The sequence below is a fragment of the Lytechinus pictus genome, chromosome 13 (assembly GCF_037042905.1).
Source record: "Lytechinus pictus isolate F3 Inbred chromosome 13, Lp3.0, whole genome shotgun sequence".
Classification (NCBI taxonomy): Eukaryota; Metazoa; Echinodermata; class Echinoidea; order Temnopleuroida; family Toxopneustidae; genus Lytechinus; species Lytechinus pictus.
The window spans coordinates 13,775,512-13,803,428 of NC_087257.1; the positions used below are offsets into that span (position 1 = coordinate 13,775,512).

The 27,917-nt window shown below is 36.3% G+C and overlaps 1 protein-coding gene across 1 annotated transcript; it reads left to right on the forward strand.

The window, feature by feature from the left end:
• On the forward strand, nucleotides 1-27,738 carry LOC129274033 (urea transporter 1-like). Its single transcript, XM_064108943.1, has 5 exons — nucleotides 1-512; nucleotides 16,419-16,605; nucleotides 18,222-18,369; nucleotides 24,257-24,391; nucleotides 25,045-27,738. Exons 1-5 carry the CDS (start codon nucleotides 1-3, stop codon nucleotides 25,281-25,283), a joined length of 1,221 nt encoding a protein of 406 aa, XP_063965013.1. The 3' UTR covers nucleotides 25,284-27,738.
• Nucleotides 27,739-27,917: the final 179 nt, after the last annotated feature.

Genomic DNA, 27,917 nt, shown 5'->3' on the forward strand with positions numbered 1-27,917 from the left:
ATGGACGGCCATGGCGACCATGAAGTGGACATGCCAAACGGAGACGCGACCACGCCGCCAGCTCAGGGGGAGGACAACGGTCAAGCAGCGGCTGAAGGTGGACTCAATAACCTACCACCAGCTCAAACGGGTCTCGCCTACTACCTCTCCTTCTTCACCGGAAATGTGAAGCCCCTCAGTGACTGGGCCTATGACAAACCGATACCTGTTCGGTTCCCGATAGCTTGCACTAGAGCCTTAGGACAGCCCCTTTTCGTGAACAACCCGTTCAGCGGACTCCTGATCCTGGTCGGACTGTTTGTGCAGAGTCCCTGGCGGACTATCTGCGGACTCTTGGCCATGTTGTCGGCCCAGACTACGGGTCTAGTCCTGCATCTAGATCGCGATGGCTTGGACAACGGAGCGTTCTCGTTTAACGGTCTCTTAGTTGGATATGTGTTGGCATCAAGCTCTGCTGCGGGGGATTGGTATGGGTACCTGGTTTTCCCCGTGGCCATCTGTGGTATGTTTAGGTAAGCATAATTTTCGAGTTTATTGAATATGTATGCCTGATAAAGCTACAATATTGAGGATTTATGATTAAGATTGACATATCAGCTTATCTCTGGAATCTGAAATGCATGGATTTGAAATAAATCCTTATATACAAACATATATAATATATATAAATATTGAATGAGATTTTTAAGAATAACACTTTAAGATTCAAATTAAACCCAAAATTCAATCTTGATTTGGAACAAAAAATAAACTGCAGCAATCTAGAGCGTAAAAAATTAACCTCTTACGATTGCAGATTTTTTTAGATTTTAATTGTGTGTGACTATGATTTCATGTTTACTTTGCATATTAATTTATTCAGAATCATGAACTTCAATTACTTGGTAATGGCAATATTTGATTTACCTTTTGCCCACGAACAAAAAAAAAAGATTCCTAAAAAGGATTGATTGATAAAAAAATATTACAAAGGATCGTTTGAGGGCATCTCGCCCTTCTTTCCCATTCCTGTAGAAGTTACACTGTTAGAAAATTTCTACTTAAAAAACCCCAAAAATTCCTGCAGCAGAGTTTCGAGAATAGCTGTAATCTTACTGCACTGTGTGATCTTACCTGCAATTGTGTAACATTATAGTAAATTTGTATTTGGTGCATGTAACCTTACAAATTTATTGTAATAAAACTGTTTCCCCATTTTTAAAAACAGACCGGTTCTTTAAAATATTAAAAAATCTTTCCTGTTATAAAAAATTACAGAATGATTTGATTATTTCTTTCTGTAAAATCGGCTTTTTAATTCTTCTTCTGTACAATCTCCTGTTTTTCTAACAGGAGATTGTGTATACCATATGCATTTTTTGGCAATTTCACAGGTCTTGTAAAGGAGACTGAAAATTACTTAGCTATATGCAAAATCATAAACCATAATCAATAATAATCGTACGGGAACTTCTATTACACTGTTTCCCTGGTTTTCTTTCCCCTTCCTTTCGAGGCCTCCATCAATTTCAAGCTCTAAGCTTAAGATGGAGGTCTCCCACATTTCAAAATGTATTATGTCGACATAGTATATATATTTTATCTGCCATGTGTTTCAGTAATTGAAAAAGAAATAAATTTATCAGGTATGATTATATTTCAATTAGAATGTTAGAATGTATGTATGCATACATTATTCATTATGTCATTTGCTTACTTATATGTTATGCTAAAAAAAATGATAACACTTGTATATACATTTGTAATTGGGATATGGAAATAAATAAATCAAATCAATCAAACTAACAATCATAAAACACAGATGACATATCATAAAAAGTTGATCTGTACGAAATGGACTTGATTAATAATCAAACAGTCAATTGCGATTAGCCTACCATTTGTGATAAAAGAAAAAAATATGTGCCCCAAAATGTAAATAATGGAAATACACAAATGCGAATGGAAAATTTAAAGTACGCGACAAAAAGAATGCCTCTTAAACTTACACCACGATGTTGTATTGTGTTACATGTATATTGTTGTATTCAGTAATTTGATAAAAAATTAAATAGTAGAAATTCTTCCAACAAGCGTATTTTAGTTTTGATAACCCCGCCAGAGAGCTGACCTATAGTACTGAATTTGAAGAGAAAATGTAGATTTATTCAGCTTTAAAACTAGACACGTGGTTTGATGTGTTTATTCATCGCGTTAAAAGCAGGTGCAGAGTCGGGTGCGTGAAAACGACATCTTCCGCGCTCAGAGTAGATTGATGAACAGTAATTCATTCTTAATTTGTTTTTATCCTCTCGATATAATTGACGTATTTGTGTGTCTCGGGATGTTGCCTGGGGGTAAACAAGTCTGAAACAATAAAGCCGATCTCCTTAACATGAACGGTAGAATTGCAAATAAAAGGAGACGAGCCAGAATGATATTACGGGGATAACTCGGAGCGGAAATAAGACTTGATAAGATAGATGGAGAGAGATAAATGAATAGAAAGAGAGGGAGAGGGGTTGGGGGGGGGGGGAGAGGGGTGAGAGAAGTAGGGGGTGGGGGAGGCGATACTGTTCAACTTGAATTATTAGAAACCCAAACGTGAATCCGAGATTCGAAACACGAAAAATTTACCATGATTTCACAGACACACAGACACGCTCACCCTCAAAAACACACTCACACCCATCACACACATGGACACCCTCACGCACACACACTCTTGCCAACCATTACACGCAATAAAGAGAATATGTGTTCATGAGCGTTGGGGTTTGTGCGTATGTGTGAGAGACATCAAACATGGTTAAAAAGCGATAGAAAGAGAGAGAGAGAGAGAGAACAGAAGGGGGGGGGGGAGAAAGAGCAGGAGAGAATTTATGTGAGAAAAAGTGAAATGGAAATAGTCAGATATGAAAAAGGCATTTCTGAGATAAAGACGATATGGATCTCGGTAATACTAATGATAAAATTACCATTATGACTGGAATCAATTAGACACTCCACAGAATAAAGAGAAAAGAGAATTGGGAATAGAATAGGCTGCATCGGAACTAAGAATTACCCGATTTTCATCTTTTGCTCCATTCATCGATTTCCAATTTTATTTTACAAAGGTCTATGTGACAAAAATCGTAACGGGGACGAAGCTTTTAAATGATACACCAGACCATTTTTATCACGTGATCAGCAATCTTCATTAAAATACCTGGCTCCCGTTGCATGAAAGTTACTATTGTATGGTAACTACCATGGTAACGATGCTCAACAGTCAATCAAATTCGAGGATTCCATGATAGTTACAATTTGATGGCAAAGTTACCATAATGGTTACTTTCATGCAAAGGGCACTGATCGTAAATTACGATTTAAGAATAGCTAATATCATAAACAGATTGATAGTACATTGTATGATGAAATTCCAATGTGGTATAATTTTTACAGTGAAATAAAATAGAAGCGAATATGATAATTTTCATATTGAAATTCCCCCCACGAATCCAGCCGATGTTCATCCTATTTTTTCTAGATGTATCCCCCAAACTGCCTATGGTGAATTGATAGTAGATCTCAATCTTTTTTAATACGTAAATTCAGTGAATATAAAAGTAGAACTAGCAGAAATACCTCCTCCGCTCTTTGAATATTCGATATTTTTTGGAAAGATCTGCAATGTTTTTTTTCTTCAATGACCTTGTTTAAAATACACAACCAACCAAATCTGACGATAACATAAAATAAAATACATGCAGATATTTTGTTTGTTGTTTTGGCGCAAAAAAGAAGGAAATGAGATAAAGAATCTATGTTAAATAGCTGTCCCACAACCATGGCAACAGAAGCAAGCATAATACCTAAGATTAATTGACTGTCGCATTTTGAGTGGTTATTGAGAGGATCTTCTGACATTAAACTCGGACAAGCGACGTGTTTCGACGTAATATTATCACAATTTATGTTGAATGTTATGAATACTGTCAATCTCTTGTGGTTTTGATATATGGTGAGGCGAATAGGGATGAGCGAAATTCAAACCGATGAAGATATTATAAACATGCCTTTTGGTTAAAGAGCAATACAAGGCTTATATAAATATGCTTATTTAAAATTTAATACAAAACTAATACAAAATTCTTTATAAATCACGAGTAATTAAAGAATATATGCATCTTTTCTTTTGAAAAAGCTAATGGATATCCTGTTAGCAGAACAATGGAATGATATCAAAACTGCCTCGCTTCTTAGATTTGTTTAAAATAAATTAAAAAATGTTATATAAAGATGATTTGTAAATCAAGATTAATGTAAAACTATATAAATTGCTTCTGAACAAGCTTATAGAAATCCTGAAAGTATAACAATGATATCTAAACACCCTCGCCTCTATGAAAGAAACATATACAAATTTTACCGCAAAATTTATTACTTTATTCTTCTCTGAATAGCTCACATGAAATATTGAAATAATAAATTGAATTTTATATAATCGCAAACTTAAAGTGTCTAGGCCCATATGTGCATTTTAGCATTTTGATTGCGCTTTACCTGAATTTATGTCATTCTTTTTTATTTTTCTATTTTATCTTCGAACGAGAGCGATATTGATGGAAACTGCACCATATGTTGCGATGAACAGCAGTGATAAATGTGCATTTGTTATCTCAACCAGACTGCTTCATGATGTGATTTATCACATTTTTTCAATAACAAATGTTACAAACTACTTAAATCCTTGCATCCAATTGGCTGAGATAGCATTTCTACCTCATAAGATGCTTCGTATATACATGATAAATGACTCCTCTGTCTCCCAATTCTGCCATGTAATATTCAGCAGATTTAGAGGAGTATTTTGTAAGATATAATTTTAAAGCCCATTGTGACTTTTACCTCGTGTCATGTATTCAGCGAATAACAATAAGGTTGGTGATGATAATGATGACGATATAATAATAATAATAAAAATGATGATAATAATAGACCCTAATAATGATAATGATAATAATAATTTAAACACGATGAATAGAAAATGTAAAAACATGAAATGTAATTACAGGTCATCCCTTTTCATAATTCAGATGTAGAACGTATATAAACTGAACAAATAGGATTGTCATTTTTAATCAGGGCCATCCGAAATAGCTCATATTTAGATATGAATTCTAAAAATATAGCTACTACTCTCAGACAAAAGGCATACATATATATATACATATATATATATATATATATATATATAAATATATATATATACATTTCATTTAGGCTTATAAAACCATTAAAATACATGTAGCACAATGATAATTGCAAGTTGCCTTTGAAACCTTTCTCATGTCACGCATCTCTAAAAGTGCTCGAATTGTGGTCGGGCATTCGATGTCCGTAGTATTATCATATGAATAATGTGATCATGTGTACCTTATAAACACTATCCTTTTAGTTCGATTGTGTGGTTTTTCATGTGCATGATTTTCATCACCTATACTGATTCGTTTCCTTTGGCTATTAAGTAAACAATTAAAAAGTGCATCTAAGGAAATCAAAATGGGCAAGATGGGGAAATAAAATACTTAAAGGAAGTAAACATGATGAATATTTATTTGAAATGGTACTTCTCTCATTCTTAATTCCCTCCCGTCCATTAAAAGCATATATATATATATAATATCAGTAACAGTAATCAGTATGTTGATTCCTTCGAATTATTTTACCAGACTCTAGTAAATAATTTGACAAGATTATCGTATCGTATCACACGTGTTAAATGATTAGACTGAATAGATAAAGTACCCAAGAAGAAAAAAACATGTTGATGAATGAAAAATGTTTTGGGTATTCTTAAGCATTACACCTGCGACGGCCCTTTCAAAGGTAACGAGTTCGGGTAAATATTATAATGCAAAATGATGTTTATTATATTTTTTATAGGATAGCGATGTGAATCATTATTGGTTGATAAACCATCCTAATATCATAAACATGACCGGCTAATAGAACTAGTCATTAGTACCACTTATTAGCCAATTTTAATGTGAGATGAAATAAATAACTGATCACGTGTTAGATTTCAACCAATCATGTGATTAGGATCCGTGTCATAGTTTCATGAAAATAATATTTTATAAAGATAATTAGTTCACATCTACTGTGGATGAATGGCGGATTAAACTATGGGTCAATACGGATTAATATGAGAAAATAAAATGAGCGAAGTTCGATGATCATTGCTATGATAATAACTTTGAAGATGATAACACGAAGGTGCTTCCAATTCCCAAGCTCTTGGAAGAGTAGAAAATATACTAAGACACAAATAGGTATATATATATATATATATATATATATATATATATATATATATATATGTATATACCAAAGGGTAGATAGCTCTGGGGAACCTTGATTTAAGCTACGCCTACCATTGTTCTCTTCATCCATTTCTTTACAATATTTACAAATAAAAAGAGTTGCCAAAGCTGTTGTACATGTATAACTTCACACACACACATATATATATATATATATATATATATATATACACACACCTTTGAATAGTTACAGATCATTATTTCTTTAACAGCAAAGGCAACCAAAAACAAATGTCTCTACAAAGTCTCCTTGGTTGGATAGAATTATAATTGATCTTATCGTTGTTTCTTTCACTGAGTTTTCATATTACACAACTATACTTCTACAAATGTATACATCAAGTTATTGCTATCATGATCATATTATGTCATAGTAATGTTTACAATATAACAATTATCACTCACCGAAACCTAGAATTTTCAAAGAAAGGTGGCGTCTTTATGTTTCCCTATATACTCAGACAACCATCAATTACATGGCTTGAGCAGCTTATCTGCAGTACGCCTAGACAAGTTCATAGGTGTGCCTCTCTTACCACCGTCACCCTCGTTCAGCAACTACTGTACACGCATAGGTCTATACAAAAAGGGGTACAAAATGCCAAGGTTTTTTAACAATTGTTAATACCTTAATGTCATACCAGTTCCTTTTCATTGTTAGGCATGAAGCATTACACACAATACAGTTAGCACTCAACTGAACACTAAGTATCTGGACAGATTACTCAACCGTCAATGGCACATTCTCTCTGTCTCTGTCTCTGTCTACCCCCCCCATGACTCTGTCTCTCTTTACCTTTGGTGTTACAAAACTGCACGCCTCACTATTTGTTTTGGTGAAATAAAATACATCCATTTGATAAACTACTTTTCTTGCATTTATTTTCAACATGAGAATATCTATATCAGAGGAAAAGAACAACAGCAACCAAAAATAGTTCGGAGCAAAATATTGACAAATTAATGATTGACGTTTCCAACAAGCTAAAGATCGAGAATAACGATTCTAATCAATTATTGAAGGACGCTCATTTTCTACCAAGCTAACAATGCCGTAGAGACTCATTCATGCAGCAAATACATTTAGAAAGTAGAGCTAGATGTCTTTCCTTAATAGTCCGATCATTACAATATTGGGGGCTTCCAGAATAGTTTGACAGGAATTAGATGTATATGTGTTTATTTGTAGGGTGGAGGTCATTTTGTTCATATTTTTTGGAGGATATTGGTGTATCTACTAGGAAAACATTTTTTTTTAATTAGCAGAAGATAATTCTATATTCTATATAAATCGAATAATGAATTTCAATTTATCGATAACAATAATTTAGCTGCTACTACCATGACAACTGCTGAAACTGAGCCTGATACAACGATATGCAACAGCTTAAATAGGCAGAACGGTTTAAAGCAAGACGACCGGAAGATGACGTCGTACTTTTTTTATCAACGGAATTAAAGGGTGTGGCTAAGTTACGCGACCAATACAGTTCTCTTTTCTCTTTCATTATATTCTTCTTCCCCTATCTCCCTTTTTTCATCTTCTTTTCACTACTTGAAAATCATGGGGGAGGCCGCGATACCCATTGTCAAATTTTTCCCTGATCAAAATCATCTTAATTTTGTAGCTGACCCCTCTCCATTTGTTTTGCTAGTCAAAGTTAAACCGGCACCCCTCCTAATAAATCGTTCCCAGGGGCCCTGGCGTCAGGCGTCGCCCCTGCCTAAATTGAGTTCCTAATACTCCACAGGATGTATCTATAGATACATCTATCACTATGTTTTAGGATTAGAAAGCCAGGTCAAGGTCGATTCCATGCAGAAATTTTAGTAGTGTGTAAGATCATTTATGCTTATTAAGACATGGATATTAATATTACCTCACCTTAGCGTATGCATGTGCAAAACTCCATGAGTAATATTGCATAGATTAAGGGAAGGGGGGAAAAGGAGAGAATGACGGGGAGGGATGGAGGGGAAGAAACAAAGGAAGAGGGCAGGAGGAAGGAGAGAGAGTGGGGGACAGAGAGGAGGGGAAACGAGAGATAGAGGATGGAGAGATAGGGGAGGAAAGGGGGAAACAGAAAAAAAAAGATTTAAAAAAAAGAAAGAAAGAGAGAGAGAGAGGAGAGAGAGGGGGGGGGGGGTAAGAACGTAGAGGGAACAAAAAAATAACTGGCCATACTATCACACAGACAGGAATTCCAGGAACTATAACAAGGTATTTCCAGCGACTGTGATGAAGAAACCACACATTCTCACAAGCGACGTCTAATTTTACCTAGTCACCTTTTAAGTTTCAGTGGTGCCTTGTGGACATGGGTGTCGATCGGTATTCTTGGTTGGGGGGGATGATTGACACAAATGTTCTTGTGGATGGGGATCTTTCAACATTACCCCCACTAAAATCACAAGTTAGGACATTCGGGAGTGGTTGATATGCATGGTGTTCTTGCAGTGGCGTACCGTGAGTCACGGCATGGGGGGGGGGGGTACCAGCAAATTTTTTTAGTCACTTAGTGAGCGCGCGAAGTTGCCAGGTATACTGACCTAATAGGGACATTTTAAGGACAGTGCCATTAAACGGATATGTATCTCACTGCTCAAATAATGCGAGCGCGAAGCGCGAGCTGAAAATTTTTGATATGCAGACCAAAAAAGGACATTATAAACAAATTTTTGTAATCATGATACATACCTGTCTCGCTAAACGAACAATGCGAGTGCGAAGCGCGAGCTGAAATTTTTGTAAATATTTACCCCAAACAAGGACATGTTAAGGACTATATTTTAGGAATCCATTAAGAGTATACATATCTCACCATAGTCATCTAATGCGAGTGCAAAGCGCTTGCGGATTTTGCTACATCTAAACACATGAAGCACTTTTTGTAGTCATTGTAATCATGATAATACGCATCTCACTCATCAAATATTGCGAGCGCGAAGCGCGAGCTGAAAATTTAGGATATTCAGACCTGAAGAGAGGCATTCTAAGGCCTGTTGTAAGAATTCACTAAGACCATACGATACGTATTTCACTAAACAAATGATGCGATCGAAATTTTTTGATATTCAGATCAGAAAAAGGGACATTTTAAGGACTGATTTTTAGGAATTCATGAAGAGCAGTCATATCTCACCAATCTACTAGTGCGAACGTAAGCACGGACAGGAAATGTTTTATATTAACACCTTAAAATGGGGCAATCACTTAAAGTAGTCATGAAAAAGAACCATATGTTACTACATAAAACAATAATAAGTCGAAGTGCGAGGAAATATATTTGGTGTATATTGACTTAAAAACGTTAAACAGACAATGCGAGTACCGGGAACAATGAAGAAATCTAGGCCTGAGCAAAATAAAGTTATGAAAAAAATGTTTCTTATGTATTATATCATAACATTATTATAATATAACATTATAATGAACAATAATTTCTTCATTCCCACTACGTTTCTCTTCCTTTCTCCTCTTCCAAGTTTTTTTTTTGGCCAGCCGATTGGGGGGGAACCTCCACCCTTCTGTTTAAAAGTCCTGGAAAAGAATGTTTTTATTTAATAACAATTATACACAAATTGCGAGGGAAACAAACTGATTGATGGCATACTATAATCATCACTATAATCATCATGATCAAACCTTCACATTTTTTCATCATCATTATTATAAATTTTCTACCCTAAATTATTGGGGGGGGGATGATAATACAGGCCATCCCCCCACTTGAAATATTGGGGGGGATATATCCCCCCCATCCCCCCCGTGATCGACACCCATGCTTGTGGACATCATTTGAGAATGCTATTATTGGCATAAAGCTCCATTATCCTTCCATAGGGAGTATTTAACACAAACCCTTTGGGATATACTATGATCGACGCGAACATTTGACTCTTAATCATCATCAAATTTGACATCATGATAATAATTTATGTACACGAAGGCGCATGGCTAAATAGGCATTGCCCCTTTCCGGCAAAATACGTTTTGCAGGTCATTAATATAAAAGCGGATCATTAGGCATAAAATTTAATATCGTAAAAGTTCTCACCATACAACATCAAAATAGGGGAATAGGAGAAGTAATTATGATTGTTTCATGGCACTTTGTTTCTATAGTGTGTCAGGTTAAATACGCCGACTAAAAAACTGATCAAAGATGATTTTCAATATCATACAATCGGTAGTTATGGAGTCGCTTTGGATTTGGAGGGTGTAACTGTGACATTATGTTTCCATATAGGCCTATATGACATGCCATCCACTTAAATTAGGCTGCGTTTATGCGACCTCAAGCCAGAATCATGATTTGATTCATGATTTGAATCATGATTCAAAACACAAACATGAATCACGATTTCACAGAATCAGCGTTTAGACGACCGTCATTCCAATGCTGTTTCTACTCAGATTCGGGCCAATCCAGTGCGCATCACTAGTGCGCAGTTTGACAGAGGAAGTTTTTCGCACGTGTTTCGGCTCTCGAAAAATCTTTTGCTTCCAGAATTCAACCTAATTTTGTTTACTTCTATCATATAAGGTCCATATGCTTCTATTCATCTTGTTAGTTAATCCAAAATGGTGTTCGGAAGTGAATTTCAGCGTAGATCCAATTTAATATTGACACTCTATACTCATCATTGTCTCCAGTTAATTCATTTACTAGAACTTGAAGTTGAAGACATGACCAAAAAATGAAAAGTAGTGGACGATGCGAAGACCAACACAGAACTTGAACATGACAAGAAATGCATGCAGAGTAATCATGTACATACAATGAGCATAAGCTTGGCAAGAGTCAAACCGAAAGCCGTAGCCCGACGACACAGTGAGGTCATATAATCATGATTCAAATCACGATATCGTTTATTCGAACATTTTCGTACGTGATTCTGCAGAAACGTCTTTCCAAACGCCCCTTTTTTCGTGTTTCATGTTTGTGATTCTAATCATGATTATATTCAATTTCGACTAAACGCAATCGTGATTCTGCAGAATCATGATTTGAATCATGATTCAGATCATGATTCTAGGGTGAAAAAGTGGCGGATAAACGCACCCTTAGGCGCATAAAGGCGACCGCACATGCACCTTGCGATTGGTCTGCGACTCAATTTTGGAATAAAACGTAGTAGAATTTAATGCTAATATTGAGACTTGGAATATCTTACTGTGTAATGTTCGAAATCATCGTACGAATACCTATGTTGAAATCTGTGACTATGCTATCATCCTTCTTGAAATAGAGTAAAGCAAATTTATTATCTAGTCGTAATGACGTCATAGCAGTCGTACGATTTGCTACGATTTGAAACTAATTTGGCCTTTACTCCAAAATAAAGGCTTACAATCCTACAAAATGGCTACATAAGTATTCTATCAATTAACTTTAACATAAAAAAAAATAACGTGTTCCATTCACATTTTCAGAAAATGAGCAAAATGCGATTTGTTCTAAAATCGGATCGCGGACAGTGGTAAGGTGTGTGATGGCCTTTCACTTTCCTTAATGGTTTGATGTAGCACAGACTCACATCGTTCAAATATTACGCATGAATGACTTTGGGTGCCTGTAATCAAATTTCGTTCCATTTCATTCATTTAGTTTATTTCCATTTCCAACGATTACAACATCATGTTGTTTTCGTACATCTTGATATAATAAGCAATAAAACATATATAAAATTTCTATGTAAAGTATTATGATCAAGACTTTCATACAGATATGTTGGGAATGGAGAAGGCTGCTAATAAGAAAGAGTGCAGCCTCCGATTAAAATATTCTGAAAGATATCTTAGACTAAAAGAACAAAGTACAACAACAACTACAAAATAAAACCAGCAAAAATTAATATACAAAAAAGAAAGAGTAAATAAGAAAGAGTGAGAAAGACATTAAAAGACTTCAGATTCATGCCCCTGCACTCACAATTAAATTTATTTGGCAAGAATCACAGAAAGAAACGTTAACATAAAACTTGATTATTTAGGGGAGCGGGGATCAATTGCAGCTTTTTCCTCTTTTAAAGACCACCCACCACATATCGTAGATCAGTGGGTTTGACCTAGGAATAAAAGGAAAACCATGTTATAATTCTACATATCCAAACTAAAAGAAGGCACGTTGTATCTATGCCTGATTGAGGTCATCGTTGCGTTTAATAGAAATCTTCTGATTAAGTTATAACGGAACGCCTTTTAAACGCATCTCTTTAGCCAGCGTTTTATCTGTGCGACGTGAAAATCCGTGTTTACGACTGTCAAAAAGTTGATCAAACCAGCTTCTGAAATAAACGTGTTAGAAAACGGAAATTCATCGTTAAAAAGTATCGATTAAACCTTTCACAACAACCCTCTCAATATTGAGATGACCACCACGATTTATAGAAAAAAGTCCTTGACCTGAGAAGAAAAGGGTTGTCACCTTCTATCTTCTATTTTGTTCGATAGACATGGCAAAGCACAGCAAAGGATTCAATCTTAATGAGCGACTGGTGTCAGGGGAACATCAGATTTAATCGATATATTGCTTAATAATATTTTTGGGTCATTTTTTGTCAATGATATAGCACACACATAGCTTGCAAAATAGGACATTGGAGTTGATCAGTAGCGGCGAACAATCTTCGAGTCTTTGGAAATGCACTAATGAACATCTTAATGCCTTCTCTTGCTAGCCCTCAAGAAATAGAGCTCAGTAGCTTCATTCCTTGACATGGTGAATTAAACGTAAACTCTAGCTGTGGTAACCCAGGGCGCAATGGTATTTTATTTGTGGGGGGGGGGGGCATTATGCCGTAAATTCAATTCAAGGTTTATTAGAAACATGAGCCACTACTTAGGACATGAAAATAGATATACATAAGATGATGAGGAATTGGTAATATAAGAACAAAAACAAACAAGCAAGTTGTAAAAGATCATTGAAAATATATGGATATTAAATAAAAGTGTTGCTTTCCTCATCGATTAAAAAGAATAATATTGCAAATATGGTATTGCTTTCAGAGGAGTAATTGGTTCAGTATTGACTGGGCATGTCTTTATGCAGGAGATGTACAAAACATGTTATGGGGCTATTGCGGAATCGATTTATTTTACATTTGTATTGCTAATATCTAGGAGTATGTCGGAGATTGATGGTTAAGGATTTTTTGGAGGAAGTAACAGGGCACTAAATTTGGGATGTTTGGCTATAAAGGGTATTAGGGTCCAGTTTAGATTTCACGCCACTCGTCGACGTATTGACTCTGTGAGAATTAATGAAAAATGAATAAATAAATATATATATATATATCCTAAACTGATTATGTTTTAGATCAACAGTAAAGTGCAGTAATCAAAGACCCTTTTAAGCCTCATATCTGTTGGAAAAGGTTGTTTACCGGGAGAATATAATGTATATTTAGTTGTTTATATTTTAGACGTTAAATAAAACGGATGAAACATTTGATTAGAAAAAGCGATAATTGTAACGTCCCTTGTCATCAAATTATATCGTTGGGCATGTAGATTACCTTGATTATGATCAGATTTGTATATCAGATCACTAATCAAGTTACATGAAATAATAATAATAATAATCAAATTATCAATTATGAATAATATGTGAACAAAATCGCCGCAATATATTTTATTCAATAATTTCATCATTTCGTCTTTAGTTTGGACGAATTCTGGATAGTTTTCATCAATATTTTATCTTCTGACATGTCAGATCCAACAACCTGCCTTGATTTTGATTGAATGAGAAAGACCTGCGTCTGAGTGTTACAAAGGTACTTGTCGGATAAACTAGACTCTGTCTGACAAGTCCTTTCCATCATATCAGTTGAATGCTCGCCGACTTCCGTAATTATTTGGTCAACATAGATTTAAAAAAAGATCGACATTGGAAAATATAGTATTATCTTTTCGGATGGATGAGAACAAGCACGTCGTTGATATTTCAAAACGTGAAAAAAAAAAAAGAATAATTAAAAAACAACAAAAGGAAGAAATGAGAATAAAGAGCATTAAAACATTTGTTAGCCGTGTAACCCAACATTTAACCTGTAATTCCTTTTGCAAAGAGGTCGTTTTGCCCCCTATCTAATGGAATCCCACAATGAAAATACATCTGAAATTCGTATCGCATTCCATTTGATAATTCTTGTGTGAACGTCTCTTACGGTTTTACATTTCACCAACCATTGGCAAAGGGTGGCAAAGTAATGTATTAGGCATGTTTGGAAGGAAAGGAAAGAAAATAAACTCCATCGAAGCCCAAAGGCATCACTCAAAGACCACTCATTTTCATATAGCCACTCAATTAAGCTTCTATTCCTGGTTGTGAGATTTCACATTATCATAATTGATGAAGGTGGTAGTAACTTGAAACCTGTTTTCTACATATGTTCCTAGTCCGGGTTTTATTCATGAATCAAATGTAATTGAATTGGTACATCCGTCGAAAGAATTAACCCTCTCGTGACTGTTTTGAATTTCCTAAAAAAGGGAACCTTTAAACACCTACTTTGAAAATTTAGAGATTTGATATCAAAAAGCTATACTTAACCCAAACAACAACAACACAATAAGAAGACAAAAATACATGCATAATTTCTTTTAATCATTCACCAGATCAAATTAATAACATTGAATGTTTCAATGATTTTTTTTCAAAATATATAAATAAAATGTGTTTAAAATGTATATTACATAAAATATATAGCAAAACCCATACTCATGAAAAGATAATTAAAATCATGATAGATATTTATTAGAATACACGTTCCTGGAAAATCGCAAAATACATAATAAAACACGTTTTTTTTCATACCGTCCAAACAATTTAGCTTTAGAATGTTTAGGACGTGGGTGTTTACATAATGTATCAAATGGAATACTGATCATCAGGAAGATTATGACAGTCAATACAGGTTCTATTTAATTGTGCTTGCGATTTATAGAAAATCCTAGAATGAGGTTTCAAAAGGTGACCCACAATATTGCTTCTCCATTTTCATCGAATCTTGACAATAAATTAAATTCCTGTCATCTGCCTTCGATAGATGTCTCCCTGTTCTTAATTGGCGTGATCTATCTGATGCGATACGGCGTCTTCGCCAGAAATCCTAGTTCACAAGGCAATGTGACGAAAGGATATTTGGAAAAAGAAGCATGGGGCCAAGATGAAGACTATATATATATATATATATATTTATATCCCTCTTATGAATATTCATGAGCATTCTAGATAAACGATTGGTCAATACGCGATCATGTGACAAAGTATAATTCAACAGAAAAGCATATCGCTGCAAGTTTTCTTCTAGCTCCGTATATTTTTCGATATACTTTCATGGGGAGAACTGCGCATGCTCATGCTCGATATGTTCCCTAAAAGTTGAACCGCGCATGCTCCCTGACCCGATATCCGCAAAAATAAATAAAATAAAATTAGATACAAGTTCTTGCTCAAATTACTTACCGACAATCTGAAAAAACAGTGTGGAATCGGGTCTAGATCATCATGTAGACAATTTAATTCCATGACGGCCCTCCATACAGGATTATTCAAATAATACCGAACAAGGTGAGTCAGGATCTGACTGAATTAGCCTGCGCGTTTACAATTTGATGGCAACTGCAGCGGCGCAGCGCAGCGGACCTCTCATTAACTGCAGTCGGCATGGTCGGGTAGAAGCCGCGCGCAGCCTACCTATAGGAACTGGTTAGCATTAGCTCGACAGGCCTTTATTGTAGGACTAGGTCTAGGGATATAAAACAAATATATCAGGCTTTTCCTCCGAAAGCATAGTGGGAATTATTAATCCTCGGTTGGACTGGCAATAATAACTATTTTTCCTCGGGGCTTCGCCCCTCGGAGAAAATAGTTATTGCCAGTCCAACCTCGGATAAATAATTCCCACTATACTTTCTCAAAGCCTGATATATTTGTATAATAAATATACAGCTCCATGCCCAATGCTTTATTATTATTATTTTTTTTAACTATTTTTTTTTAAATTTACCCTTACCATATCCACAACATGGCTTCTTGTTTTCTCCATTTACAGTACAATACTGAACAGCGCCCTCTCTGTTCTACTTTCTAACTGGGGTGTCCCGTCATTCAACCTGGCGTTCAACGTCGTCGCTGTCTCTTTCATAGCAGCCACCGGTCCTCTAAATCCCCACTTTCCCCAGCATGGTGGGGGTCCCAACCCGATCCCTTGGGGAGAGGAAGCACTGGACTGGCTCCAGGTTAGTATAAGTTATGGCTTCTGTGTAACACTTCGGGAACTGAAAAAAATACAAATAATTTAAATTGATTGCTCGTGGGAGTAGAAATGTGTGTGTGTGGGTGGATGTAAGGAAGGTGTGTACGTTTGAGTTTGCTTGGGTAGGCTTACAGGAAAAAGGTGATTTCTGTGGGTAGGAAAAAAAATGTGTTACGGGGTGTGAGGGTAGGGAGTGGGTGTGTGTGTGCGAATGAGTGATTAGTTAGTGTGCGTGTGCGTTTTGGGTATTATCCAATTGTGATTTCACATTGATGAAATGCGTATGAGGGTGTGTGTGTAAGAGAGAGATTGCGTGTGTGTGTGTGGGTGGGTGGAGTGCAAGAACCAAATCATGCATTAAAACCCCAATCCCTCTACTCAAAAATTTTCCTGAAGTGATTTCATCTTGGTTTTTACGAATGTGGTCATGCGTATTGCGTGTGAGATGGTGATTAAAGAGTGTATGCTGTGGGTTTTGGTTGAATTGCACAAACCAAAGATTTTTCCGATTTTATTTCACTTTTATTTGTTGTATATGAGGTGTGTGAACAGAGAGTTTGGGATACATTGCATGAACCAAATTATATATTAAATCCCCGTTCCCCTATGAAATATTATACATGTAATAAATGTAACTTAATTTTGATTTTTGAACAAGGCATTTGAGGGGGTATGTGTGTGTATGTGGGGGGGGGGGCGGGTGAATAAATTAGTGTGATGGATTGACAGTGTGTTTGGTGGGTGTTTGGTTTATTGCACAAACCAAATGATACATTCAAACCCTCAATTCTTCTATTGAAATATTATTACGATGTGATTTAACATTGATTATTGATGATGAAGGGTGTGTGTGTGTGTGAGTGTGTGAGGGATGTTGCATTGGTGTGGGAATGGTTAGCGTGCGTGGTTGGTTTTTGATGGATAGCAAAAACCAAACATTTCATTAAAATCAATGTTTTGTGTTGAAATATTATAACGATGCGATTTCACTTTAATTACGATAAATGTATATGAGGGTGTGTGTATGAGGATGTGCGTGTTTGTGGGATAGTGATTGTGCGAGGTGGTTTCAGGATAGATTGCACAAAGTAAATCATACTCACATTATAGCTCAATTCCCTCTGCTGAAAGATTATCCAGTTGTGATTTCAGTTTGATTATCGATGAAAATTGCTTATTTTAAGTAACGTACCCGAGGGAAATCAGTAATACCGGTACGGTATCAGCACGATCTTTAATCTAGTCTTTTGCAGCTAGCTGTCATAGCCGTTTTTAGGTAGGAAGAGGAAAGGGCGGGTTGGGTAATGAAATGCATGGGGCATAATATATTGTTTTAAATTTTGCATTGGAATGCAAATTATGAAATAATGCAATTACTTCAGAGAATGCAAGCATTATTCATCGTGTTTTAAAACTTGTCAATTTCTTTGATTCTCTCCTTTCTCCCCACAACCATACCATTTTGTTCTCTCCTCCCCCTCTCTCCACTTCTCTGCTCCTTCTTCATATTAAGTTCTTTTCTCACCCCTTCCCCCATTTCCCTCCCTTTCTTTTCTCTCTCTCTCTCCATCTCATCACTCTTCCCATTTTATTGCACAGGTACTAGCAAGCATTCCACGAGGTATAGCCCAATGCTATGGCAGTGACAGCCTCATTACGGGTTGTTTGATGAGTATTGGTATGCTTATCTGCTCTCCTATTGTTTTCAGTCATTGCCTGCTAGGTTCTACGCTCGGAGCTCTGACAGGTAACTATTCGTTAAACATCTTGTACTCAGGGGCGGCGACAAAGTTAAGAGCGGGTGGGGGGGGGGGGGACTGCCCCCTCTGATCGTCAAGTGGTGAAAAACAAAAGAAAATATGTTTTAAAAGAAGAAGGAAAGTGAAAAAGAAAGAAACACCGCAAAAGTGTTTATAGGACAGATCTGGGCCGTGTAGCTCTCAATTTAAAAAAGTTTGATTTCACAATAAAACAAATCCTGGTGCCGCCCCGAGTGTATATTACTACAAATTAGTTTCACATGCATTTCTTAAGAAAAGGCACAAGTGCTCCATTAATATCTAACATGTCTAATGTCAGACTTGTATTTATACGTTTCCTGAACTTTATTACCACATTCGTAAACGATCATATCACTGACATCATCGTGCATGTCATGATCATGTTAAATTTTGAAGAAAAAAAATGGTATCATAAAAAAAAAAAATCCAACTTGAATTGTTTTTTTTTTAGAGTGAGATTTCAGTCTAATGAAGAGGGGGGGGGGGGGGAGAACATTCCACATGTTGGTTGAGAAAAACCCCAAATATATAATAAAAGAAACACCCGTAAAGAGATTCATCTAATTGGTAGAACTCAAATATATATATTATATATATATATATATATATATATATATATATATAAATGTGTGAAGTTATACATGTACAACAGCTTTGGCAACTCTTTTATTTAAATATGTTGTGAAAGAAATGTCATTGTTCAAAACCTACCTTCACCCGACAAAGGAAATTATAATTGGTATAGTGTCGAAAATCTGTCTATCTGACGGTCAATCGGATCGGGGTCGCCCTAGCCACTAACCCGTCTCTTTGGTCTAGTGGTTAAGGCACCGGCGTTCAAAGCTGGGGGCCTGGGTTCGATTCCAGGCAGAGACATTTTGTCGGCATCACCAATTTTTCCAAAGGGTAGATAGCTCTGGGGAACCTTGATTTAAGCTACGCCTATATATATATATATATATATATATATATATATATATATATATATATATATATATATATATATATATATATATATATATAAATATATATATATTTATTTGATATAAGAAACAGTTTTGATAAATACATGTACGTGTTTGCAGCCTAAGTGAGTTCAATTCAATGAGTACAAGTCTACTTCAGTTGACAGGTTATAGTAGTGAGAAAGACAAAGTGGATCCCTCAGCTTTTCACTGAGATACCATCAACACTACTGCCACACCAAAGTAACCGCCTCTAAACCTACCAGTGATTTTCCATTCGAAACAACGTAATAGCTTTAATCGGACTCGAGTAAGTTTCGTTGGTATGACTAGAGCATAGTTTGCTGTTCCACTTATCAACACAATGTTACCATGGTTACTGATTAACATGAAGTGGTGCATTTTGAGATTCATTGTGAATTTCCTCATTTTCCTCAAAAGTGTTTCGTCGAGTATCTGCCTTTTCAGATTTCCTCGATGATAATCTCTCAAAATATTAACCATCAAGTACTAGATAAAAGTACGCGTATAAATAAATTAGTTGACATGTGGATAGATCGATGAGAAAAAAGAAGAAATAGATTTGAAAATGTAGACAAATTCATAAATATGGAGATGAAGAGAGAAAAGGTGAGGAAGAGGGGGGGGGGGGGAGGGGGGAGAGAGAGAAAGGGGGGGGGGGGGGAGTGTGTGTGAAAAGCAAATACAGTTACAAGAAATGCAAAGTTTTTGAATGGCTATATGCCACCTTTACTGTCCTTATAAAAAAGGTAATACTTTGTCTTCTAGTTTAGGTGAAGTTAAGATTTCACCAAATTGGACTATTTCTCGAAATACAAATTATGTCCAAGGGTTTTTAATTCACAAAACCTGGTCCCCCTAAAAAATTGGTTTGTCCGTATGAATTCATAATGTCTTCCTAACATACCAGCTTGTCCAACGACAACATGTGAGGTGAACTCATTATGAGCAGAGTATGACCCCATTTCCTCCCAAAGTCGAATACCAAATGACAGGATTCGATTGCATACTCCAAGTTAACACAATGTTACCTATGGCAACAACATGTAGTCAAACATGTAGAAGAAATTGAGAAAAGGCTCTCCCTACCAATTTCCAACGATTTATTTCCCCAAGTCTTCTTTTTTACAATCAAGTATTCGTGGCGTGCCATACATATCCTGGCTAATCCAATTTCACGCATTAGATACCGATTCGAATGCATGCCTAGGTTTTAATATTCTATTCCTTCAGGCCTTTCTGTATATTTCGAGGCAATATCAGAAGGTGGGAATAAAAAGGAGGATAAAACGAAAGTCATTTTTACATATAATTTAATGCAAGAGTTATTATTGTCCGTGAATGATTACATGTAAAACGAAAATCACGGAAGTGTACAGAACTTAGAAATGTAATATGTGAGATGAAGGGGTCATCGATATGACGTCTACAACAGCTTTGGCATGTATCTCTGGTTTGGGTGACTGAAGAGCATTTCACAAAGAATTTTTTCGGTGATTTTCACTCATTGCCCTCGGCAAATCGGATGCAAGGATCTCCACCTGTCAGTCAAGATCCCTGACAAAAAAATGTCCATTAAACAAACTAATCATACATGTACATTAAATAAAAAAATGTTAATGGAATTTGTTTCCTGTTTGATAAAAGGGATTAGTTTTTTTGTCTCGCCTGCATAGCAGAGCGAGACTATAGGCGCCGCTTTTCCGACGGCGGGGGCGGCGGCGTCGTCAACATTGAAATCTTAACCAAGGTTAAGTTTTTGAAATGTCATCTTAACTTAACAAGTGGAACGCCTCTGGCAGTCTCGCCTGCATTACGCGATTTAATATAGCAGCAGTGCTAACTTTGAAAACTACTATTAAATAATCATTCACAAAAACACCATTCATATAATGACATAATACCACGTTCATTGACCATAAATGACATTTGAACGGTGACTTAAGACTTGTCAACTACACCCATGTCCACATTTCATTCACTCTATCCATAAACTTTCAAAGTTATGATGGCAATTCAACAATTACCCCAACATGGCCTAAGTTTATTGACCTTAACTGACCTTTGACCTTGGTTTTGTGACCTGAAACTCACAGGGGATGTTCAGTGATACTTGATTACTCTTATATCCCAAGTTGTATGAACTAGATCCATAAACTGTCAGAGTTAGGATGGTAATTCAACAAATACCCCTAACACGGCCAAAGTTCATTGACCTTTAATGACCTTTGACCATGGTCATGTGACCTGAAACTCGTACAGGATGCTCAGTGATACTTGATTACTCTTATGTCCAAGTTTTATGAACTAGATCCATAAACTTTCAGAGTTAGGATGGTAATTTAACAAATATCCCGAACACGGCCAAAGTTCATTGACCTTAAATGACCATTGACCATGGTCATGTGACCTGAAACTCGCACAGGATATTCAGTGGTACTTGATTAACCTAATGTCCAAGTTTCATGAACTAGATCCATAAATTTTCAAAGTTATGATGGTAATTCAACAAATACCCCCAACTTGGCCAAAGTTCATTGACCCTAAATGACATTTGACCTTGGTCACGTGACCTGAAACTCAGGCAGGATGTTCACTAATACTTGATTAACCTTATGCCCAAGTTTCATGAACTAGGTCCATATACTTTCTAAGTTATGATGTCATTTCAAAAACTTAACCTTCGGTTAAGATTTTGAAAATAATTCTCCCAACATGGTCTAAGTTCATTGACCCTAAATGACCTTTGACCTTGGTCATGTGACCTGAAACTCAGGCAGGATATTCAGTAATACTTGATTAAGCTTATGTCCAAGTTTCATGAACTAGGTCTATATACTTTCTAAGTTATGATGTAATTTCAAAAACTTAACCTTAGGTTAAGATTTGATGTTGACGCCGCCGCCGCCGCCGCCGCCGTCGCCGTCGGAAAAGCGGCGCCTATAGTCTCGCTCTGCTATGCAGGCGAGACAAAAAGTAAATGGACCTAGTTCATGTAATGAAACTTTTAGACATAAGAATAGTAATGTATCACTGTAGATCCTGCCTAAGATTCAGATCACATCAACAAGGTCAAAGGTCACTTAGGGTCAACGAACTTTGACCATGTTTGGGGTATTTGTGAAATTGTCATCATAACTTTAAAGTTTATGTATCTAGTTCGTGAAAGTTTGACGTAAGAGTAACCATGTATCCCTGAATATCTTGTGTGTGTTTCAGGTCACATGATCAAGATCAAAGGTCATTTAAGATCAATGAACTTTGGCTGTGTTGTGGGTATTTGTTGAATTGGCATCATGACTTTAAGTTTATGGATCTACTCATGTAGTTCATGAAACAAAGACATAAGGGTTATCAAGTATTTTTTTTACACGTCTTAAGTCACATGGTTATGGTCAAAGGTCATGTTGGGTCAATGGACATAGTATTTTAGTATCATATCAGTGTTTTCTTTTGTGAATAATTATTCAATAGCTGCTTTCAATGTCAGCACTGTTGCTACATTGAATCGCGTAATGCAGGCGAGACTGCCAGAGGCGTTCCACTTGTTTTTATTACAATGAGAGTCTGTAAATCTGTAATTGTTTGTTTTTAAAGGGAAAATGTACTACGAACTTACAAAATATATTTTTTAGGAATGCCAGAAGTCAGGGTCTAAAAGCAGGTCGTTAGAATACGCTAATGAGCCTATACTATTCGAAAGTTTTCACAGCTGTAGACCACCACAAAAGGTTAATGATAATGATTAACTATTGTTAGCCTACAGTTTGACATCTGCTGATATGTACAGTAAAGCAAATATAGATATACATGTATTTAACTGATTGCCTTAAAGAGAATTGAAAAGGGTAGCCGAAACTCCTACACACCGGCACTATATTATTGCCCCCCGCGGACTGATATAGACCCTGCATATGAATTTGAAATGGCTGTGCTGGATGCAATTTGATAAACCACGGATTAAAATACATGGTGAGAGCCTCACGAAAGCAAATCGTATCAGCTTGCTTCAGTGACAAATCCCGCACTTACTGCACTTTCGACAATGAAATTTGATTAAGTAGAAGCACGGATGATGATCCGTAGAAACCTCATTAGATTACAAAAATTATCCATAGTTCATTCTTCTTATTTTACCCTTCTTTCACCTTCAAGGTCAAACCGAAAGGTATGGTATATTTGAATGAATCACAATCGATTGGTCAGAGGGCCAGAAGGGATAAATTGGTTTTGACGCGCCCGCCTTGAAGGTTTAAGACGAACCGAAAACAAGATTAGAGAGCTGTTTGAAGAGTAACGGAGACGACATTAACACCAATTCCGGGATGGAATCCGCCCAACAAAATGGCGGCTTTCTTGATGGTTATAGGATAGAGACCACCCGAGGGATTATAGTTCCCCAAAATACAGTATTTCTTTATGAGTATTGGCATTGTTGTGTGACTATTTGCGCACTGTTTATTCAACTCGGAATCCAATAAGAATAAGATGTGCTATATGGAGAAAAGTGGAAAGTGGAAAAGGAAAACAGAGAATGGGTGTGCAAGTATCTGTGTTTGTGTGTGAGAGATAAAGAGAGAAAAGGAGAGAACATGCATGAGTTTGGTGGATGTGTGAAAAGAAGGGTGCATAAATATGAGAGAGACACAGAGGGACAGAAAGAGAGAGGGAGAAGAGAGAGAGATAAAAGGGTGGACAAAGAGGGTTTGCACTGGATTTGAATACTAAAAAAACAAAACGAAAAAGAAAATAGAACAAGATAACGATGGTTATTTTTTTTTCTAATATGAAAAACACAACCCAATATTATTTTCTTTTTTATTTTGAAATATATTTCATTTGTTTTATCATATAAACTTATTCCTAGGTCTTGCTCTTGCAGCACCTCCAGCAGAAATCTACAACGGTAGCTGGGGATACAATTCGGCTCTCACTTGTGGGGCCGTAGGGGGCGTCTTCTATGTATTGAATTGGTCGTCACATCTAATGGCACTTATTTCTGGTAAGTGAAAATTGGTGATATTATTGATAGGAGAATACCAATCAACCAAAGAAATAGAAGGAGATACAGACGAACAAAAACATTCAAAACAGCAAATTAAATTGGGGATTCGTATTTGTCATTTTTTTTTCAACTCACTCCGTATAAGAAAATGTATTATGCAAGTTATAATTTGGTAGGGTAGTTTACGTAAGTGTGTTCACGAATTCCGTCTTCGAAACTTATGTTTACAAGATAAACTGCATATGAACTGAACCAAAAAAAAATAGGTTAGGACATTGAATAAAATAGTGCTATTAGTGACGTATCCAGGTAGGGGCATATCCGGTCAGTGCCCCCCCCCTTTTTTGAGAGACACAAAATACATAGTTTTAGAGGAATACGTCTTGCATGCGCAAGTGAGGACCTTTTGTTTTGTTTGTCATATTTTTCCTTGAACAAAATACCTCGGTTTTGTGAAGAAAATCCTTTTCTTTTTGCTTGTCAAATTTTTCCTGTAAAATATGCCCCCCCCCCCTCTGTAGGAAAAAGATAAAAGATATAATTCACGTAAAATCAATGTTAACTTTTAAACCGTTAAGGCTAGAATCCGACATTTATTAGTTTTTCCTTTAGTGACTATAAGTCTTCTTTCTGTTTTCTTTTTTAAACAGCTATTTTCGCTGCGTTGGTGAGAGGGGCGATGGCCCGATTTTTCGCCGCGGCCCAAGTACCCGTGGTAGCATTTCCATTCTGCATTGTAGCTGCTCTCTTCCTATTGGTGGACAGTAACAGCAAACAGCTTCTGCGCGTGCCCGGTGACCGCATGACCTACCCGGAAGAACATCGTAAACTTTTTAAGTCGACCACGGTTGGAGTCACAAACGTCCAACCCGACCAAGACCCGACGTAACTTCAAAAGCAAAGATGAATACTTCTGAACACTATACGATTTACCTCGAATGGCAAGTTTTATATGCAACAGCGAGTATCGTGAATAAATAATGGCTTATGAAAGCATATTTTTGAGCCGTTATGTCTAGTTTGGTTCTCAATAAATCTGTGAATACCACTTTTGTGTAGATGAACAAGACGACGTCATAGAATGTGCATAATATGGATGTTTGAGACATCGACTTTTCTAGATATAAAGTCTTCTTGAATCATTAATTTCGACCTACTATCTCTTCTAACCATCAAATCTGAAATATTGACTAAACATCCTTGAACTTGCACTTGGACCACGACTCCGAGTGGTGGAGGGAGGGGGAGGGGAGGGTCTATTATCATAATGATGATCATCATTGTTTATATCATTGTTGTTTCAATTACTGTTATTAAGTATTATTATATTTCTTATGGTTTTGTTCATCATTAGTTAGCCCTCATCAGCAGTGTTGCAAACAACCACTAATTAACATTTCTACTATTTCTGAAAAGAATAATGAAGGCATCTTAAATTTCAGATGGACAAGACACTCACGATTATCATTTATAATATTTATCATGTTAATCATTGTTTTAATAATTTTGTTCATACAAGCCGTTTCAAAGCGTTGGAGTAGGGGGAATTACGGGCGGGTATGAATCTCTTTTTCCATTCATACATAATTAAAACACACATTTATCAGTGGCCGCGGAACCAAGGGGGAGGGGGGGGTGGGGCTTCAGCCCCACACTTTTCCCCAAAAAAATCATGTTCAAATATGTAAAAATGACCATCTAATTGTGATCTTTTTGCATGGTCAGTCCCCATTTTAAAAATCGTTCCGCGGCCCCTGGATATAATCTCTGTCCAATTGAGTTTACCGATCGGTCCCAGGTAGGTAAAGTAAGCTCCTGTCGGGATGGCTTCAGTCACACGCACGAAACGAACTCCAGACCGATCAAAGTTATTACGTTATTTTGAATGGAATATTATCTGTCGGTTCGGAGTCGGTTTCGTTGGTGTGACTATGCCCTAGTCACACGAAATACTCCGGCTGTGGCATTAGTCATTTTAATCGAATTAAACTGCTTTCATTGTGTAGTGATGTCCATGGAAATTTGAAGCGCGTGTAATGATGAAGATGGGGGAAAACGCAACTTTATATATACTTAATTTGCAATATCAGTTGTTTATTATGCAACAAATTCTTACTGAAATAATGAATAAGAATGATTGGTTGTGGATCAAACTACTTCACCTAATTTCTAGCAATGCTTCATACAATACAGAACACAAAGTTGACGTTCGACATAGTTTAAATCGAAGATTTGCTTTGAATGCAACTTTTCACTCGTTTATATTAAATTTTAATAGGCCAAGTTAGAAATGGGGCACAATTATGACTGGAGTTTAATAGAATCAAACGAATTTTGTTACATGTGAATAACACTTCAAGCAATGGCGTCAATTTTGTTTAAAAATGTATAAATATAAACTATTGCTTTAAATAGAAACATTTACAATGTTCGACGTTAAATATCCATCCTACATGATTACAAAAGTGAACAGTTATGCTAAGGGAGTCTTTTTTTTTTTTTTAAAACAGCCAAAACCGTTATCCTTTTAATCGATATACCTATCATCATTGTCATAATTATATTCAACATGATAAACACCACCGTTACCAATACAATTGTCATGGTAACAACCAACATTGTCATCTATCCAGTCATCATCATCATCATCATTATCATCATCATCATCATCATTACCATTATCATTTAATTTCGTTTCTTTTTCTTCTTCATGGTCATCTTTTTTTCTCCTTATTCTGCTATTGCTTGTTCATGTTCTTCTGTAGGGAATTAAAAAAACAAACCGATTGAAATACATCGATATTTGAGGACGCAAATGCATGTAATTGCCTTCCAGGCGCAGAAGGTGTTCTATATGTTTTGGTAGTAAAAAAAATCCTTTACACCCCAGTCAGAACAATTTAGCGCCCTCCCCAGTCCGAAATCCTGGATCCGCCCCTGCATGTTTCATGTCATAGGATTATGTTCCCTCAAAGTAGTCTGCACGCACAGACTCACATTTGACACTTCAACCAATTAGAGGACTATAGTGAAGACACGACTCCAAAGACTCTGTGTCAAATAAGTAGAGCCAGCCACATAGTGAATATAGTCTTACTAATTCAGACTCTGCATTATGCACTATGCAAATTGCGAAACAAAGGGTCTGTGCCTGCAGACTACCCTAAAAGCTATCATGATTTAATACAGCCGTTAATAAGTGCCAACTACTTCCTTATACTATCTTAATTCATTTGAATCCTCACAAATCAAGGAGGTTATCTTCGGAAGATATCAACCTCTTATCAATTTTAAGTAAGATTTTAAAATGAAAATCAATAACACTTTGTCTTTGTGTTTCATATTGTGTCAATTGTCTTGTCCATTTTTGTGACCTTGATGCTAATGATGACTGATGGTATTTGCATGGCTTCATTATAGGACCATCAATTTGATTTAAATCATTCGATGGCACAGGAATGACTGGAGAAAAGGTCATATTTTCATAAGAATACCTCACTTCATAATATGGATCATGTGACGG